This window comes from Pocillopora verrucosa, chromosome 14 (assembly GCF_036669915.1).
Source record: "Pocillopora verrucosa isolate sample1 chromosome 14, ASM3666991v2, whole genome shotgun sequence".
Classification (NCBI taxonomy): Eukaryota; Metazoa; Cnidaria; class Anthozoa; order Scleractinia; family Pocilloporidae; genus Pocillopora; species Pocillopora verrucosa.
Window position 1 is genome coordinate 11,494,113 of NC_089325.1, and position 18,081 is coordinate 11,512,193.

The 18,081-nt window shown below is 37.1% G+C and overlaps 3 protein-coding genes across 3 annotated transcripts; 2 read left to right on the forward strand and 1 right to left on the reverse strand.

The window, feature by feature from the left end:
* Positions 1–250: 250 nt before the first annotated feature.
* Positions 251–4,123, forward strand: LOC131789681 (cyclic GMP-AMP synthase-like receptor 1). The gene is made up of 2 exons (XM_059106833.2): positions 251–1,954; positions 3,421–4,123. Exon 1 carries the CDS (start codon positions 580–582, stop codon positions 1,942–1,944), a length of 1,365 nt encoding a protein of 454 aa, XP_058962816.1. The 5' UTR covers positions 251–579; the 3' UTR covers positions 1,945–1,954; positions 3,421–4,123.
* LOC131789680 (ufm1-specific protease 2) lies at positions 4,095–13,221 on the reverse strand. The gene is made up of 15 exons (XM_059106832.2): positions 13,144–13,221; positions 12,842–13,046; positions 11,484–11,578; positions 10,656–10,869; positions 9,716–9,975; positions 9,526–9,613; positions 8,899–9,050; positions 8,021–8,141; positions 7,431–7,532; positions 6,660–6,698; positions 6,481–6,557; positions 5,309–5,612; positions 4,949–5,012; positions 4,352–4,412; positions 4,095–4,233 (listed from the first exon to the last, which is right to left on the reverse strand). The coding sequence occupies exons 1-15, from the start codon at positions 13,183–13,185 to the stop codon at positions 4,147–4,149; spliced, it is 1,911 nt and encodes a 636-aa protein (XP_058962815.2). The 5' UTR covers positions 13,186–13,221; the 3' UTR covers positions 4,095–4,146.
* Positions 13,222–13,272: 51 nt separating this feature from the next.
* Positions 13,273–15,300, forward strand: LOC131789729 (uncharacterized). The gene has a single exon (XM_059106903.2). The coding sequence runs from the start codon at positions 13,288–13,290 to the stop codon at positions 14,884–14,886; it is 1,599 nt and encodes a 532-aa protein (XP_058962886.2). The 5' UTR covers positions 13,273–13,287; the 3' UTR covers positions 14,887–15,300.
* Positions 15,301–18,081: the final 2,781 nt, after the last annotated feature.

Below are 18,081 nucleotides of genomic sequence, written 5' to 3' on the forward strand. Positions count from 1 at the left end.
AAGCCATGACAGACCCTGACAAGTAACGTCTGAAATGCTCGTGTCTTCACGTCAAACTAATTTACTCGTGGCAGACATATTCAGAAATTGTTGACAGCCTTCGGATATGAGTAAAGAGCACTGGAATAGAATTTCTCGAATAACTTCTTTGTTGCTATAGAAACTTTTGTGTAAAGGCGACGAGCCGTGACAAAACCGCTCAATTCATTGGTCAAAAGCTTTTCAACATTGAAAAGGGAGCTAATCCAAAGAGCGTTTTTTACCGTCACCTTATTTGCCGAGATTATCTGGATGGCCGAGCAAAGGAATGCATTTTGCATGGGGCATCTCACAAAGACGTGCTAGTTAAAATTCCTGTTTTCGAGAGACATTCATCTGAGCTGTTCGCTAGAACCGTAATCAGACCGGAAATATCTGAAATTTGTGTGTTTGGCGTGATAACAACTTGCGCACCACACGAACTGGCCCAAATTCACTCACGCTAAACTTTTCGCAAACAACTGCTACGTTTGCTCGCTGAGGCAAACGCGTTGGAAAACAAACAGTTATACTTGGCGCTGTTGGATTACCACCGAGCGAATGTCGAACGCGCGCGAACGAAAGAATAGGGGTGGCCAGATTTTCGACGAAAACAGCAACGGAATCAAAGATCCGAAGTTCTTGAGTCCGAATTCCTCGTCGAAAAGTCTCGATGTGTCCTCTGCTTCGGACAACGATTCTTGGGCCTCAGAAGATTCGTACCCAGACGAGCTACCCTCACCGCCAATCCAATGGAAATCGGAAATTCCTTGGACGCCTGATCGCCGCAGAAGTTCTATCAAAAAACCTCAATTTCAACTCGATCCAGTCGCGGTTCAGCTGAACGAATTCTACGAGAATCGCGTGCGGATAAGCTTGGAACGCAAGGAAATCTGCGAAGAAATCGCCTACAATGCAGTGCACAAATGTTTCCGTAAAATCCAGATGGTGGATAACCGATTTCGCGCTAATAGCGTCGTTTCGCAAGGAATTCCATACGATGGATTACAAGCTGAAGAAGCCATTCAGATGGACATGCTTGTACAATTGTCCCCTGGAAGAAGTTCAGCCATGTACACCGCCTACGATGAGCGGACGGGCGGAATGCGCGTCCAGCCGAGCTCCGAAGATTACTCCGTCTGGGAGGACTGCATAACAACCAATGGCTTTTTGTCGGCTGGAAAGATCAACTCACTGCTTAGAAAGTACGTCAAGAAAGCTGTGAAGATTTTGAACTTTCATATCAAGGAGGGTCGCGCAGATAAACTGCCGAAGAATCTGAGTAGCATCTCGGTCGAGAAAGGACCGGTCATTCGAGTGATTGTGAATAAAGACATTTCGGTCGACATTTTACCAGCGTTTGTGATTCCCGATTCTCGTTCAGATCCGTCTCGCAGAGATTGTCCATCTTCATCGCACGTGGTTTGCAAACCGCACGTTCAAAACGAGATGATTTGGCGCCTATCATTTTATGTGGCGGAGAAAAACCGCATCCGAGCTCTTAGCGAGGGATGTCGTGTACAGCTGTTACGAATCTTGACCGAAATTCGCGACAATGAGGATCAACTGAAAAAGCTTTCATCGTATCACGTCAAGACACTGCTGTTCCACGAATCTGACGTTTATCCGGACTTTCACGAGTGGAGCGCGGAAAAAATCTCGCGCCGTTTCTTTGGCTTGTTAGAACGACTGAAAAAAGCGCTGAAAGAGGGCAACCTACCACATTATTTCATGCAACCGCCAGATTTCAAGCAAGTGAATTTATTCGCTGATCTCGACGGGAAAACTTTGTCAGACATGTTGGACGTTGTAGAAGACATTATGGAAAACCCAATGGGTGTTCTTAGGACTGTGGGTCGAGAGAGAAGACAGACAATGTGGCCTTGGGAGTTAGGCCTGTTTTTACCCGCGGGACTGACCTCCTAAAGTGGGACAGGTAAGTCTCGCCGCATATTTCAACTGTTTTCTGTTAAGTTGTTGGACGCAATTTCTTTCACACGATCTTTACTCAAGGTCAATACCAACTCTAATCTAGTTTTCAAAAAGCTTTTGTCTTTTTCTGCAAATGTGCCAAACGCTTTTGCTGAAATCATTTAAAGGCTTACGTAATTAAGTAACGATGCGTTGTTTTAGCTGCTTTTCAAGACTTCGGTTAGTTTGCTTGCCAGTGCAATGCAATTATTGACATATTTTCGCGGAAAAATATGAGTTTAATAACAACTTAACTCGCTCGATCATTTGATGCAAAAAAAAAAATTCTCTCTTTTTATCATCCTCTTAAATATCATGGGTATTTCATAATGATAAATTTATCTCCGGTTGAAAAAAAAAAATCATTAAAAACAGATGGTTAACTGTCGCGCCAGATAACGATAGTTAGTGACGTCAAAAAGGGAAGAACTTATTTATTGTATCGCATTACGCCTTGCAGTGAAATTTCAAGACGGAAATCGAAATTCCATTCGAACGCCAACATTTGACCTCTTTATAATCTAAAACAACACAGATCTGCAAAGAATAATACTTCATACATTCCTTTAAATGTTTTAACAGTTATTTAGCAGCGGTTTGCCATCGGTAATTATGGTAGTTTTGTCTCAGCAGAAAGACTTTTTCGTAGATGTCTTCAAACTTACGAAGTGCTATCATGTGATATTCACTTCTTGTGCTATGAATAGTACAAGTTTTAAGTCAAGCAATTAAAAGAATCTAAGAGCTCTTTTGACGGTCAAAACCATCGTCGTTGTGTAATAAAAAAATGATCCGGGCGCTTAGATCATCACTAAAACACTTTTGCTCCAGTAGGTTCATTAAGGTTTTCTCGAGTACAGAATGTTAACCTTAGCATGCTACAGTAACCCAAGCCTGGCGTTAAATCGGAGAAAGTGATGCAAATTGCCAAAAATTCATTATAATTCCAATAGCTGCTTATTAAATGAATCAGAAATTATTTTAAATAGCAGCTCATTTCACCCAGCATAACATCACATCCTATGAGCAAATATTTCCCTGACAATCCACTTTACTAAGAAAATAAACCAAAGAACAGTAATTAATTAAATCGAAAACTATGACATTCCTGTCTAATTCAGAATGCGTGGAATGTTGAATGCTCCTCAAAAACTTCACCAAAGGTATTTAATGATAGAAGGATAAGTGATTAAAGGAGCTTTCATAAATTTTATTATTCAACACTTTTGCAAGGTAACTGACGACAGGGGTAAATAAAATAAGCAATTTGAAGGTTTAACATTTCAAAATAGGTTTCTAAAATAGGTTTCTATTTGCATAAACTCATGCAGTAACGCGCGTGTCGTGCTGCGCGCCTCTCGCTCGTAAATGCTTGGCGTGAATTAATGCTGTACATTCTAAATACCATTGTTCATAAATTTCCTTTTTCAGAAATCCATTTTTAATGACCCTCATGATCACAGCTGGCTGGCGAGAAACCAAATCATGACACTAATCCGCCTTAAATCAAGAGTCAAACCAGCATGTGTGAACCGGATCAACTTGATGGAAGCCACTTCAGCGAGAGTTGGGAACTTGACGAGTTCAAGAAATCGTCGGAGGATTAGGAAACAGTCCAGAAATACTTGACATTAGTCAAAATGTTCGCGCTTGGAAGTATTCAAACTCGTTCACCTAAAGTCATCAAGTCACGTAGAGCGTAAAAACTATGCAATCAAGAAAAGTGTGTCACACAAGAAACGAGCAACAAAGTCGATTTTCAAAGGTTTTTGTTGTCCTTTTTACGCTTCACGATTCCAAGTTACCGCGATTTCGATCGAGTATTGCATTTCAGGAAAGTTAGCCAAGAGTCTTTCGCCTGTTTGCCAAAAGCATTTTTGTGGGGTTAATTTTTCTTGAAAACAGATTGTAAAGTGTAGAAGTTTTGAAATTTGTTTGCCGCAACAAAGAACACTTTAGCAACATGCATCTTCACGGGTTTTTTTTCCGGAGTGAATCGGGGTGTAACTTCAAGAATAAGGCTACTCTAGGATTTCTAATAATACATTATTTTGATGTTTTATCATTTTTCCTATCATGAAATCCACTGATGGAAAAATAGCATAAATTCCTCGTAATAAATTATTCAAAGATACATCTTTTCTACTGTTTGTGTAATCAAATCATATCTGGTCTCTGAGGCATACACATGTTATAATGGACCTGTTGATTCCAGAAGTCAGGTCCTTTCCATCCACACCACCCCTGCAAAAAATTATATGAACAACAAAATTATACCAGGTATCAACAGGCCCCTCCCAAATCTCAAACAATCCTTGTCCAAGGTCACCTGTATGACAAATAAATTCCTTCACAAACTCACCTTGTCTAATATGACTTTGAGATCTTCCCCACCAGTGTAATGCGGATCTAGAATTAAGAACCTGCACGGGATAATAAAAAATGATGAGAATCTCCTTTTCCACAAGACAGAATATGCAGAACACTCATTATCCCCTTCAGTCTTGTGTTATTCTAAAATTAATTTGTCATTGAAGGTTTCGCATCCTTCATGGTAGAGCGAGAATTCATGGCTTATTAATAATAATACTTTGGAGAAAAATAGAAAGCCAGTTAACAAAATTCATTATTGCCATAATCACCACATATTGAGATTAGATGATCATGAAGACGCAAAGATTATTGATTGTTTCTTGAGCAGGAATGTTTGAGAGAAACATGCTATGATTTTCAAATTGGAGGAGACCATAACAAAAGGCTCCTAGATTGTTCCCGATAGACTGATAGATTCTCCTGTGTCTCCTTGCGAAACACACAGAGAATTTGATTTTGCATCAAGTCGCTCAAAGCTTTTTTCCCTTAACCCTAAATTTCTTCATTAGAAAATAAAAAATCAAACTTGTGGGTGGTGTTAAGCAATACACCAAACTTTCTTTGAAGTAATTAATAGCACACTAACCTTATGTCCCCTGTTTGATCATTAAAATCAACCCCCAGAATGGTATGTGCTAAAACACCACCTCCTGTTTGACAAAGCAAAACGTAAAATGAAAAACAGTCAATGAGAAAATACTCAAATAAGTGTCTTGCTCGCCCCATTAGCCCTTCAACTCCCATAAGTGACCAAGACAGAATTTCTCCTTACAATAACAATACTATATCAAGCAGAAAAGTGATGAGAATAAAGAAAAATATCAGAAAGGGGACTATTAGTTGATCCAGCACCAAATTCTCTGAACTAATATCATAGGAAAAGGATGGCAGACAGTAAGGAGAATTATTAATGACATCTGAGAGTGAAAGGATTAAGTCAACATACCAATCATAATGGGAGTTCCTTGAGTCTGAAAATGATGCAACAGATCTCTCCCTTTGGTGCGCATCTCTGCTCCAGTGCTGACAAACATAATCTTTGATGTGACTCCCAAAAGATGTTCCAGGCACATGCTGACTTCAAAGGAGCCTATCCATTGCCGAGAACCCACAAACTCCTTGCCTTTGTCTTGGAGATCAACAAGTGCTTGTTGAATTTCCCGATGGCTTGGGACAGACTTGGATGTGTAGCCTTGGTGAACAAACCAGGAAGCAATGGTCTGAAGTGATCGGTATGCACAACCCCACCCCTGAGCAGAACAAGAATATTGTAGCAGTCACTAATCGCTAACATGAACTTCTATTAATCCTGAAGAACTTCAGCTGATAGGACACCACTGGGGCTACAAAGGGTGTCCCCTGATTAGAGGTGTCCCTTCAATGAAGGTAACAAATACAAATATTTTTGGTTAGGGGTATTTTTCGGGTGCAACCAAAGTCTGTGTCCTGGGAGAGGCCGTGTTCCCTGAATGCAAACATATTCCCTCACAGTTCAACTGTTGGTGATAAAACACCATGGTTATGAGAACAAAGGAAAAGGTCACTAACTAAAGATGCACCTGGTTGTTCAACAAATTCTCCTTGTCAGTATCTCAAGAAATGTACAGAAAATAGTATGGAGAATATGCATACCAATGAAAGGTTGTGTAAGAATTTCTGCTACATCTAGTTTTCATTTCCAAAATAATTTTGGCTCATGATTGTAGTGTTGTAAAATTTGAGGTGCTCACAACTGGACAAGTTTAATAATAGAAGGGTTTATTAAAAGTATTCAAAAATAGCACCCCAGTGGTGAAATACATGTGAATTTACAAGTATACTTTAAATATTTAAAAAATACGAAAATCTTACATTTGACTTTAAAATTAAGAGTCTAAGGGGACTGGGAATTACAAGAGTCAGTAGTTATATACCAATGAAAAACGCTTAGGTTTGCTTGACTACAAGAACTGGGCGTTAGATGCCATTGTTGGAAAGAAAGATTTTTTAAAGTTTCATCTTACATCCCTGTGCTTCTATAATTTCAGAGGAGTAACATTCCAACCACCAACATAACCCCCCTCCTCCCTTCCCAAAAAAACTCTCAACTGCCAGCAAGTCTTGATTTAAGACACATACATCGTCATTGAAGTTATCCTGCATGTAATGGTGATAGGAATATGTTCCATCAACAACTGCTACAGTACCACAAATCCCTGGAAATCAAAAGAAAGTAAACACTTTTTCCATCAATGCACTCTGATGAAACAGTCTAATACACAATTCAATAAAAATCAATCAATCAAAATTGAGCATACCTCCCACCAATCCAGTGTGAGGATTTGTCAAGTAGATACCTAGATTGCATAGAAAAGAGAAGTGTGTTCCCATGAGTGACCAAGTGAAAATTTCTCCTCACAATATCAATACAATATCAATCAGACAAGAGAATAAAGAAGATATCAATTAGGGCGTTACAAGTTGATCCAATACCAAATTCTCTGAACTAACATCATAAAAATGGTATTGCAGACCGTAAGAACAACTAAGGAGATCTGATTTAGCTCAAATCCCTCAAAAAAAGCTTTTAAACCATCACAGTATTTTTAGATTTTTTAAGTGTTGAATATTTCTCCCACCCAAACATAGACAAGGCAGATATAATCTAATCAGCAAAGAGGCCCCCAAAATACAAGAGCCTGACCTGGTTTACTAAGAGTATGCAAAATAGAAGAAATGCTTTTCCTCTTCAATCTGACATAAGTTCACCTCAGGTTGACTCCCCCTCCCTCCATGCAATATTTTTTCCAGGTTTCCCTTATTGGTTTTGAGGCATTTTATAGAATTTTCAATTCATCTATAAACATCTACTAAAATTAATTATGCAGGGTAGAAATCTTCTTGGGAATTGGTCTTTGTTATTGTTCCTTTCAACAGATACCAAATTGTGTTGTCCATCTCCAAACTATTTCATTCCTTTGCAGGAAACTGAAAGACTTCAGTTAACAAACTTTGGGAGTCCAATCAGTTCTCTTACAAGAAAACAGTTCATTACACCACTTCCAGTAATAACTAAAAAACTCACAAACCTTGCTGCCTCTCATTTTCAAACTTGTATCTGTTGGAAGGTCTCATAAGAGGTCTGTTTTCTGGCAGAAGAAGTCTTTTGTGAAGTTTCAATCTGTATGATACTGCAAAAAAAAAGTCTATGTCACAACAAGATGCATACTCTCTTAACAACCTTTTAGGATGAAATTTCTTGAAGTTCAAAAGATTTGAACAATGTGATCATGTGGATTTCTTGAATGAATGCTCATTTTGGTATCATTTTAGTAGTTAATAAAGAAAGATGTCTTTTGTCTTGTCACAAGCTTGGGACAAAGAAAAAATTCTGAGTCCCCATGAGGAATCGAACCTCAGGCCTTCAGATTCTGTACTTCAATGCTCTACCACTGAGCCACAGAGAGTTCATGGTGAGCGAGGTCCATTACAAAGTTCATAATTATATGACACGTGTCCTGCAGACTGTTTGCATCAGCAATGTCAATAGCAACTTCAAATTGGATTTCCTTGTTTTTGCCTTGTTTGTAACTGGAACTAAGAAAATACAATGAAAGTACACTAGTTTAAAACCACTGTGACCCAAACTCATCTCAAACTACCAAATAATTGAACTGACCAAGTTCATCCTCTTCTGTTGGTTCATCATCTCTTTTAATGCTGGGATAAACAGCAGTCACCAAATGACATAACCCAGGAAGCTTGAAGTGATGCACTTTAACAAGAGCTAATGAGCCTCCCTAAAACAAGAAGTGTAAGGAAAGATTGTGAACTCAGTAATGAGCAGCTTACTTTTCTTTAGCTACTCTCTATTATCTTAAACAGGAATGTGTCTTCCATTTAGGCTTCATTTTTCATTAGAACTCCAACTTTAGCTTTCCCACTCCCTAGATCAAACTATAGATTCTCCCCACTGTCTCACCCACACTTCTGATAATTTCAGCAATGAGAATTTGTTTTTAAATCAAACAATATCCCCTTGTTAATATTTTCCTTGAATTTTCATCACTGTTCTGCTTGAAATTGTACTAATATTATAAGGAGAAATTCCATTTTGGTCACTCCTGAGTTCAAACGGGGTTGAAGGAAGATGGTGAATATCTACCACAATTGAAGCACAAAGGAAAGTATTTCGTCCCTCAACAAGAATTTGAACCTCAGACCTTCCAATTGGCTTCTCTTAAGTTTGAATTCTAAGTTTAGATGGGAATCAGATTTTTCCTTTGTCTTACCTTTGATACATGTTTGTTAATTTCATCTTTGTTTGATTAGCAAGCTCAAAAATTTCTCGTCATTCTTAATCTATTTCTACACAACTCAAACTTAATGTTAAAATTATTCAATTCCATTTAATATGTTCATGTTAAGTCCAACGTCTTAATACAATATACTCTAAACAGAACAGAGCGGACACAATTCATAAAATATCTTTAGATTTAACTCAAAAATACATGACTGAGTTCATTCCAATTGGCAGAAAGAACCACTTAACCATACCTTGGAAAACTGTGCCATAATTGAGGCCATCTCTCTAAGCTGATTGCACATGGCAGAAATAAATAACTTTGGCAGACTTTTCAATGGAGTGTCCCTTGATAAATTTAACACCACATCAAGCGCCAGGTTGTACTTAGTTTTTGACTTTGTCTCTATGAAAACAAAGTAAAACATTCAGGAAACTTCTCACAGGCTTGGTTTTAATTTTGACTATTATACAGTGACATTATGATTATCATTTTACCACATTAAATCTCTAAAATATAGAGCTTTGATAACAATGTGCTTATTGACTGAGTGGAAGGGCTGTAGGGGAAACATTTAGCTTGAGTTCGGACCAAGCAGAGTAAAGTGCCCGTGTATCATGACAGAGAGCCAAATATTTTCACATGCAGCCTACCCTAACTCATCAATAAGCATTTTATTATTTGACTGTCACTCTTCTCTTTGTCCTTTTTTCTTTCAGCTCACTTGGCCATGATGCCTTCTACAGCCCTGCCCATGCTAGTGGGTACAGCCCTCAAACCTGGTTTTTTGTCAAATGTTTTTCAATCTCAGTGCATGAAGCTGTTTGGGTCATACAATGATAATAATAACTATTGATTTGAATACAGCATGGGGTGTCACCTTTCTTGTATTGGATAACTGGCACAAATGTTTCATGATCCCTGATATTGTCTGTCAGCTGAGATAAGTATCGTACATCCAGTACATCCTAGGATAAAGGAGAGGATATGATTGTGAATGGAAAACCAGTGCCACATGACAACATCTGTTTCTACACTGGCCTGTATATAACAAAAGTAAAGCCTCAAACCTTAAGTTTCACGGAGCCAGAAGGAGGAGCAGGCTTTGCACTTTTCTGTTTTCCTTTACTCTTGCCTGATCCATGTATACTTTGCAATTTTTCTTGTCCTAATTCAATCCTTTCCAAAAGTGATTCACAGCTTATTGACTCATCGCTTCCACTATCCACATTCTTAAGCAACAATTTACAGTCTTTTATATGGAAGGCAGTTGAGGTTGAATCTAATTCTTTGCAAGACTTTTCAATATTCTTTGCAATTTCTGACATACCTGTGAGAGAAGTAAAAAAAAAATTCTCACTTTTCTTTCAAATATCCTTATAATTTTATTCCTGTTTTTATCTTAGTTTTTCTCCCTATAACTTTTCAGTTCTTCATACATCAGGACATTTCAAGTTTGCATATACTCCACTCTACTCTTTATTTTAAAAATTTATGGCTATTAGGTTTGTTTGATCAGGAAATATCTTCACACTGATGGAAAGCAATCATGGTAAGTAATGACAGGGGTCAAAATGACAGTCGAGCAATGGACAAAACCCAGTCATATTTAGGTTTTCCCTGGCCAACTCCTTGGATGGCAAGACATTTTGTCTATTGGTTTACAAATGAAGAATTTAATTCCAAGCTAAATTCAGGTTGTAAATATGGCCATATCACTTTTCCTGCATTGAGTTTGAGACTACATGTATGATGCAAGAGTGGTAGATATACCACTTTTTTTGATAAGGAGGGGGAGGAGGGGAGGAGGGAATTATTTAGATATGACATCATGGACATTTGTCTGGGCAAAAAAACAGTTTTGTTTGGCGCCAACTGGACATTGTTTCAAGCCTTGAATGATCATCATTTACTGTCCCCTATTGAGTTCACAAAATAATCATGATACTTTGAAAAAATACTGATATGTCATGCTATAATAGGGATAAGTCAGCCATCTTAAGAACATACCATTTTGATCTCTTGAGACAGATAGAGGTATGTTTGCTTGAACTCGAAAGCAAATCCTCTTTTTCTGAAATTCTTCCTGTATACATGTTTCTTGCCATTCACACTCAGACACTGATTCAAGATCCTTGTTGTAAATAAAACACTTTTCTCTTTCACCATCACTGGTATTTATGTGCTGGAACAGTACAAATGGACTGTTGGTTACTGAATCATCCTGTGAAATATGAAAAGTTAAAATGTAAGGATGTATCTTAGTTGTCTACTAATAATTCCCCTAGTTGATATTTTTATTTTTTTCTTGTCACTTGTCTGCTTGACAGTGTATTGATATTGTAAAGAGAAATTCTGTCAAGGTCACTCATGGGAGCTAAAGGGTTAATTAAACCTTTTACTCTTGGGAGTGATCAACATGAAAAGTCTCCTTACAAATTTATTTATTGTTCTCTTGTGGTTCATCTGATTGTCTGAGCACAAGATAAAAGAGTTTGAGATTATCACTGTAACTAATGTTTTTGGAATTGAATCCAAAATCAATGATGAAAAACAATGGAACACAAAGGTTTCATTTTAGCCCTTTACACCCTAACATCAAACTGCATATTCTCCATACTGTTCTCTGAGTATTTCCTAAGGTGCTGACAAGGAGAATTTGTTTAGCAATCAAGGGCTTCTTTAGTTGGTGATCATTTCCTTTACTCTAATTACCTTAGTGTCTGATTCAAGGGTGGTATTGTACGAAGAAATTAGATACCAGTCACTGACTCTTACAAGTACGTCTATACTTCTAAATTGAGTTCTAGAAAATATATTAGAGATTCATAATCTCACCTTTGAACATTTCCCATCAAATATTCTTTTAACCTCATCAGGTTCGAAATTTGTTGGTTTAACACATGAATAGTAAATTCCTACCAGATTTATCCCTATAAGAGGAAAGAATCAGGCAGAGTTAATAATAAAATAACAACCATTACAATTTTTCCTTCTTTACATAGAAGCTACATGCCTTCCCCTATGGTCAATGCTAATATATGTAGGTGGCTCAGTCTTCAAATTTAATTTTAAATGAAGGTACTATTAGAGTATCCTAAATTACATTACATTAATAATTATATAATAACAAAGAAAATTGTTATCATAAACAATAAAATAAGAAAGAGGGAGAACAGCTTGGTGGATGAATTATGTAGAATGGTAAGGACTTTAATATGTGTTAACAATTACTTTGAGGAGAATTTACTGAAGAAAGATATTATGTATGTCATGAAAGGAATTGTACCTAGTAGTAAAATTTTTATTTTAAATTTGAATGATTCTTTTGGAAATTCCCTAAAAGAGGATACCAATTCTTGAGAAAGCATTTTTACATTACAAGGTTTGAGGGTTTTAAATTAAATTAACTATACAACTATGACAATTTGTTATTACTGATGGATTGAAAAGCTTAATAAAGAACAAAGAGAGGCCAGTCAAACAGTAGATGGCTTCATGAATTGTTGGTTGGCTCACTAGATGAAAAGAAGGGATTATGAATGAATGGTTGGAAACATAATAAAAAGGGTTAATAAGACAGGCAAGATGTGAATTGATGATGGGTTAAGAAAAAAATTTAAGCAGACAGACCAACAGACTGTGTTTTGTGTTGTTCTGTGCTACAAGAAACTACATTTTGGAGGCAATTCTATGAGCAGTAAAATCACTGCATATTTAATTAGCCCAATGACAAAACAAAGCAAGCTATCAATCGTAACATATTGTAACAGACCAACAGAAAAAGGTGATATTTCAGAGCGATTGCAATGGGCTAATGCCAGAAACTTCAGCTTTTAAACTCTTTATGGTAGCCAATTTACATTATCAACTCAGTTGATAATACTTCATTACCCCAACAGACATACAGACAGACAGACTTACAGATGGACAGACAGACTTACAGATGGACAGACAGACTTACAGATGGACAGATAGACTTGTAGACAAATGACCAAATGGATGAACAAATGAATAATTTGATAAGACTAGCAAAATAATTTGTAATTTATCTATACATAAGACCCCTGAAATAAAAGAAAAATTAATTCTGTATGATATTCATTTTAAAAAAACTAAGTCTGTCATGTTCATGGCTGTGTGCGTTAATTAAGGTAGTAGAATATCACATGCAGATTACAACTTAAAATACAAACCGTTTGGAATGAGAGAAAACAATTCTGATTTCTCACTTTTCCAGTCAGGAATTCCTGGATACCCTTTCTTAGCTGGAGGATGACTTCCTGTACAAGCCACACATCCTATTATGCGAATTTTATTTAGGAAAACGTCGCCATAAAGATAGCAAAGAAAATTATCGTATTTTCCTTCCTCAAGATTCTTCGTCCGTTGAAGCAATTTCTTGAAAAATAAAATATACCAGATATTTATCTCAGATATCAAAATTAATAATACTAGCTATAGACATCGAAAAATTAACGAAAGCTGATATTTTTACCTGTTTTATCGAAAAATCGATAAAAACCTGCATGTCCGCCATGTTTTTTTACGGTAGCCCGCGGTATAAAACTTGCGGTTTTTATCCTAACCGTTATAGAGGTCATGTAACGTTAATATATTATTTGTTTTTCTTCTTCATGAGATGATCAAAGCATCTTGCTTGAACAAAGCTTGTTTTGCCATTCCTAAATTCTCTGAAAAATCGAAAATTATCACAGGATCTTATACCAAAGGGAGAATAAGTCTACTTAATATTTATGGAAAACTTATGGAATCGAAACATCGATGGAAATTTTTTCCATTCTTCTTCAGCTTTTGTAAACTCGCGGGCATCTGCAGACCCGACAACAACAGACTGGTCCAAACGGTTCATTTGTGTCATCCTTTAAAAAACATTTCATCAGCGATACATGCTGCGGAAAACTTTGTAAGTAAAGAGTCCTCTCCCCTTTCATTTTCTCATCAAAGGGAAAGGACATTGATACTGAGACATATTCTTGGTCATTTCTTGTGTATTGGTCATAGGCCAAATACGTCCTTTAAAGGAAGTAACGTCGAAACTGAAACAAAGGCCGGTTGTTGCAGAGTGAAAGAAGTGAGTGACTCGTTGGATGAAATTGGGAGTGTTAGTCAGATAAAAATGACAAGTGTAAATCAAAGAGACCCCTCTACCTATCACAAATGTGGTGATGTCAATCGAGATCAAGAACTAGAAAATCATCAGCATTGTGGTAAAAATACGAGTACTTTGGAACTATCTGGTGGATTTTCGGAGTCACCGTCTGAACAACAAGTACACTGTCCCACTGCTCCTGCTGGTGATGATGTGGAAGACAGCAATTTATTCACAATGGACACTGAGAGATCTGAATTGTCTCAAAGCTTTACAAATCAAAAAGAAACTGATAGAAACCGTGATAATAAGCCACTTGCCTTGGATGCTCTCACTGACCAGAAGCCAGGTGCAAAATACAAACAAAGAAAGGGAGACAAAAGAAAGGGAAAAGAGCAACTGAATGCATTATCAGACGTTGGCAATGCAGATGCTGCTGGTGCGTGTGTGAACAGACACAATGTATCCTTGTCCCAAAGAAACAAAAGGCCTAAAAGGATACAACCAAACTTTTTCTTGGCTGTGCGCATTCATAATCCTCAGATACATGCTGGTATCAAGGTTATCCAAGACTCGATTGTCTCACACAGTAAGGAACTGAAGCCAGCCTTTGTCTCCTTGGCAACATTGCATGTTACCCTCATGGTCATGCACCTAGAGGATGCTGAAGAAATTCAGAAAGCAGGAAAAGTATTGCATCAGTGCAAGACATCTTTGGAATCCATCCTGGCCAAAAGTGATGTGATGATAAGATTCTCTGGTCTTGGCCACTTTGGACATAGAGTTCTCTATGCAAAACTTGAGGAAGAGGGAAGTGACTTTTTGAAATCAGTTGAGGAAATTGTGCGTGAAATATTTACAAAAGAAGGCATCCCTTCAACTGATTCTCGAGAGTACAATCCTCATATGACTGTCATGAAGTTAATACGCCATAACCAACAGTTGAGGAGGAGTGGGGTCAGGAAAATCCCTGAGGAGAGCTATGCAAGCTGGGTCGACTTCAATTTTGGGGAAGAGCCAGTGACGGCTTTGCACTTATGTGCAATGGGTGAGAAAGATACAGATGGGTTTTATAAGTGTATGGCAACAATGACATTTGCTGATTCAGATGAAACCTCTTTCAGTTGAACAGAAAAGGCAAGGACAAAGTCAGTAACATGAAAGGGAAGTCAAAGAAACACTTCACAATAATCTTGGCCACGGTTTGAACTAAGATCTCACCATCCAGAGAACAGTGTTCTGGCCATTAGGCCACAATGTCTGCCATAGAGCACATTAGGATAGTTTAAAATCAATAGGATTCCGTCAGTATTGCAAAAATTCATTTTCTTAATTAATTATAAATCCTAGTAATTTTATCTTTACTCTCAATGATATGCCTTTTTAATTTACACTATTTTAAGACTGAGCAGGTACAAGACACAATTTAATATACAGCAAAGAGCTCACATCAAATGGTTTATTTTTTCCCATGTGTATGATAAACTGATTCTCTTTTATAAAATTACATCACTGAACCAAAAAATATAGAAGAGGAAAAGAAAGATTATCACAACTCTAGGTCTTAGACTGAACTAATTTTATTCAGTCACTCAAGGTCATTCCTCTGAAGTAGAACCTGCGAAACTTTGCCTTTTGGTTGTTTGTCTCATGAAAATGTAAATTTTGAAATAAGAAAGGGTGGGGGGGGGGTGAGTAAGCGGCAAAATATACACCTTGTACTCCTTGTAGTTACCCATAGAGTTCCTTTAATATTATTAGAATTATATTTTTGAGTATCTGCTAAATGTGCACTTCCAAAAATTGTTCCTTTACCTACAATGAGAATTGTTTTACATTTATTTGTTTCCTCTTAATTATTGAAAGCCTAGCCCAGTTGCATTCTGATAATCCTATCATATTCTATGCATAGAAATTATAAGTTGTACTTTCAACTGGAAAAAAATTATTCATACTACCGTTTAGTTTCCCATGAAATGAAACCTGGGACATTAATTTCAAAATTTAAAGACCATCAATCTTTTTTTTTGTATTTTTTACAAATTCCTTTGACACCCTTAAAACTATCTTAAGCAATTCAATTGCATGAAAAATTTTTCCTTCACGATATTTCATGTAAACAATCATGGGAGTATCCACTGATAAAAATTACAGGGGTATTTGTTGTACCTCAAAAGGGGGTGAAATTTGTAGGTTAGTGTCATGTAAGGTATCAATTCTTGAACAACTACTATAGAGATTTTTGTTGATTTTTCAGTCCTTTTACCCCTCAGTGTGACCAGCATCTAATTTCTCCTTACAATAATGTTACTAAATCATTCAGATCATGAGAATAAAGGAAATGATCGCAAACCATAGAAGCTTTAATTGTTCAATTAATTCTTCTTGTCATTACCAAAGGTAATGTGTAGAGAAGAGTAAAGAGATTTAGGATTCTGATGTTAGAGTATAAAAGTTTACAGGCCTTTGAGGTTATCAGTCTAAAATAAATTAAGGAACTCAATGAATGTTACCTTCTTGTGTAAAATTAATGGGATCATGTGCTTTTGGTAGCCTCTGTCTAATTGTTAGTCATTGTTTGATCAAGATATTAGTTGATAGTCAATGGTTGGCTGATAATAAGTTAAAAGTGGGTTATTTTTTTGGCAATATTTGGTTGATAGTTGGTTCAAAATTGGCAAATAGTCAGACAAAACTACTAGAAAATAGTTGCTAGTCAACTAACGGGGGCGAGTCTAAGATTTTCAAAAGGGGGCACTATGAGTGCCATAGGTGCGAGCTTTCCAGGGGAGTCTAGGGACATGAAGATGCATAGTTCCCAATTGGCAGCCTCCAATTCACCGCACCCATGGCTCAGCAGCCTATTTGTTGTCTACAATGAAGATTTGGGCCACAAATGATGCCGGTTACATCTTGAAAGTTGTCTGATAATATTTTTTAGAACCTTTCTTACAGTGAGAGTTAGTTTTGATTTTTAAAAACTCAGTTCAGCACTGATATTAATTTTTGATCCAGCTAAAAGGGGGAGTGGTATGGGCCCCCTCCCCCCCCCCCTTGGATCTGCTACTGACTAACACAGCTTCAGTTGTATTGATGTACAGGTATTTGTAGTTGGCCAATATCTCATGTGACATTTGTTGAGTGTCAGTCAACTATTGGCTGATTCTCATTCACTTATTAGCCAACAATCAGCCAATGATTTCCTGACTGTCATATGACTATAGGTTAATCCTTTACACCCACAAGTGACTAAGACATAATTTCTCTCTACAATATCAAGCAGACAAGTGATGAGATTAAAAAAAAAACAAATAAATTATACAATTCTCAGAATGTAAGGAGAATTGCTGATGAGATCTTGGGAGTGAAAGGGTGAATTACAAAGCCATTTTTGATTGAGTATCAACTGAGATACCAATCAAACATTTGTCCTTGTTCAAATAATTTAACACCAATTTAAATATGACAAGATTTCCTTAGGGACATCATGTTGCCTTAGGTTTTGTACAACACAGTTTTTCTTTATTGCCATGCGGCAAAGAACCCTTAACTTAGCAGGGGAGTCATTCATTTTGAATACTAACAGATTAGAGATGTCTTGGCTTCGATCTTCCATGTTCACATTACAACAGTGAGTGACCAGAAGCTGATGTCCATTTGGAGAAATTGTACAACTTGTGTAATTGTCTGTTCCTTTCCTATGATCCATTTGTAAAAGTTCTTCAGCATCAAATTCAGCCTCCTGCTTTGAAAGATTGACTTCATGCTTCAAAAAGACTGCAAATTGTCTCTTATTAGAGTCAGTTCCACTTTGGGGAATCACAATATAGTTATCATAAGGCGATAGAAAGAACTCATACACTGAAGATGCCAAATGTCCTTCAATGTTCACTTTCTGCAGAAGATTTCCACAAGTGTCCCAAATTAACACTGACTTACAGTCTTCAAAATCCATCACTAATTGATTTTCATCGTTTGAAGGCATTTTTATTCGTTGACCACTGCACAGTGCAAAAAAGAAATTTCCACTTTTAGAATATTTTGCGTCAGCTACAAAGTGATAGCCTTTGAGCTGTGTCTCTGCAATAACTGTGAAAGACTCCACGTCGATGAAAACCAGACCAATGAAAAACACGTAGGAACCTCTGCCTATGATTGCTATACTCTTCTGATCAGGGCTAAAATCAAGCAACTTCCACGAGAATGGATGATTCATTAACTCCATTTCATCACTTCTGATGTGACGCACACAATGGATTTGAAAACGATTCCGCTCAGCTAATCTCTTTTCTTCGACTGCGATTTCCAACAATATGAATTGCC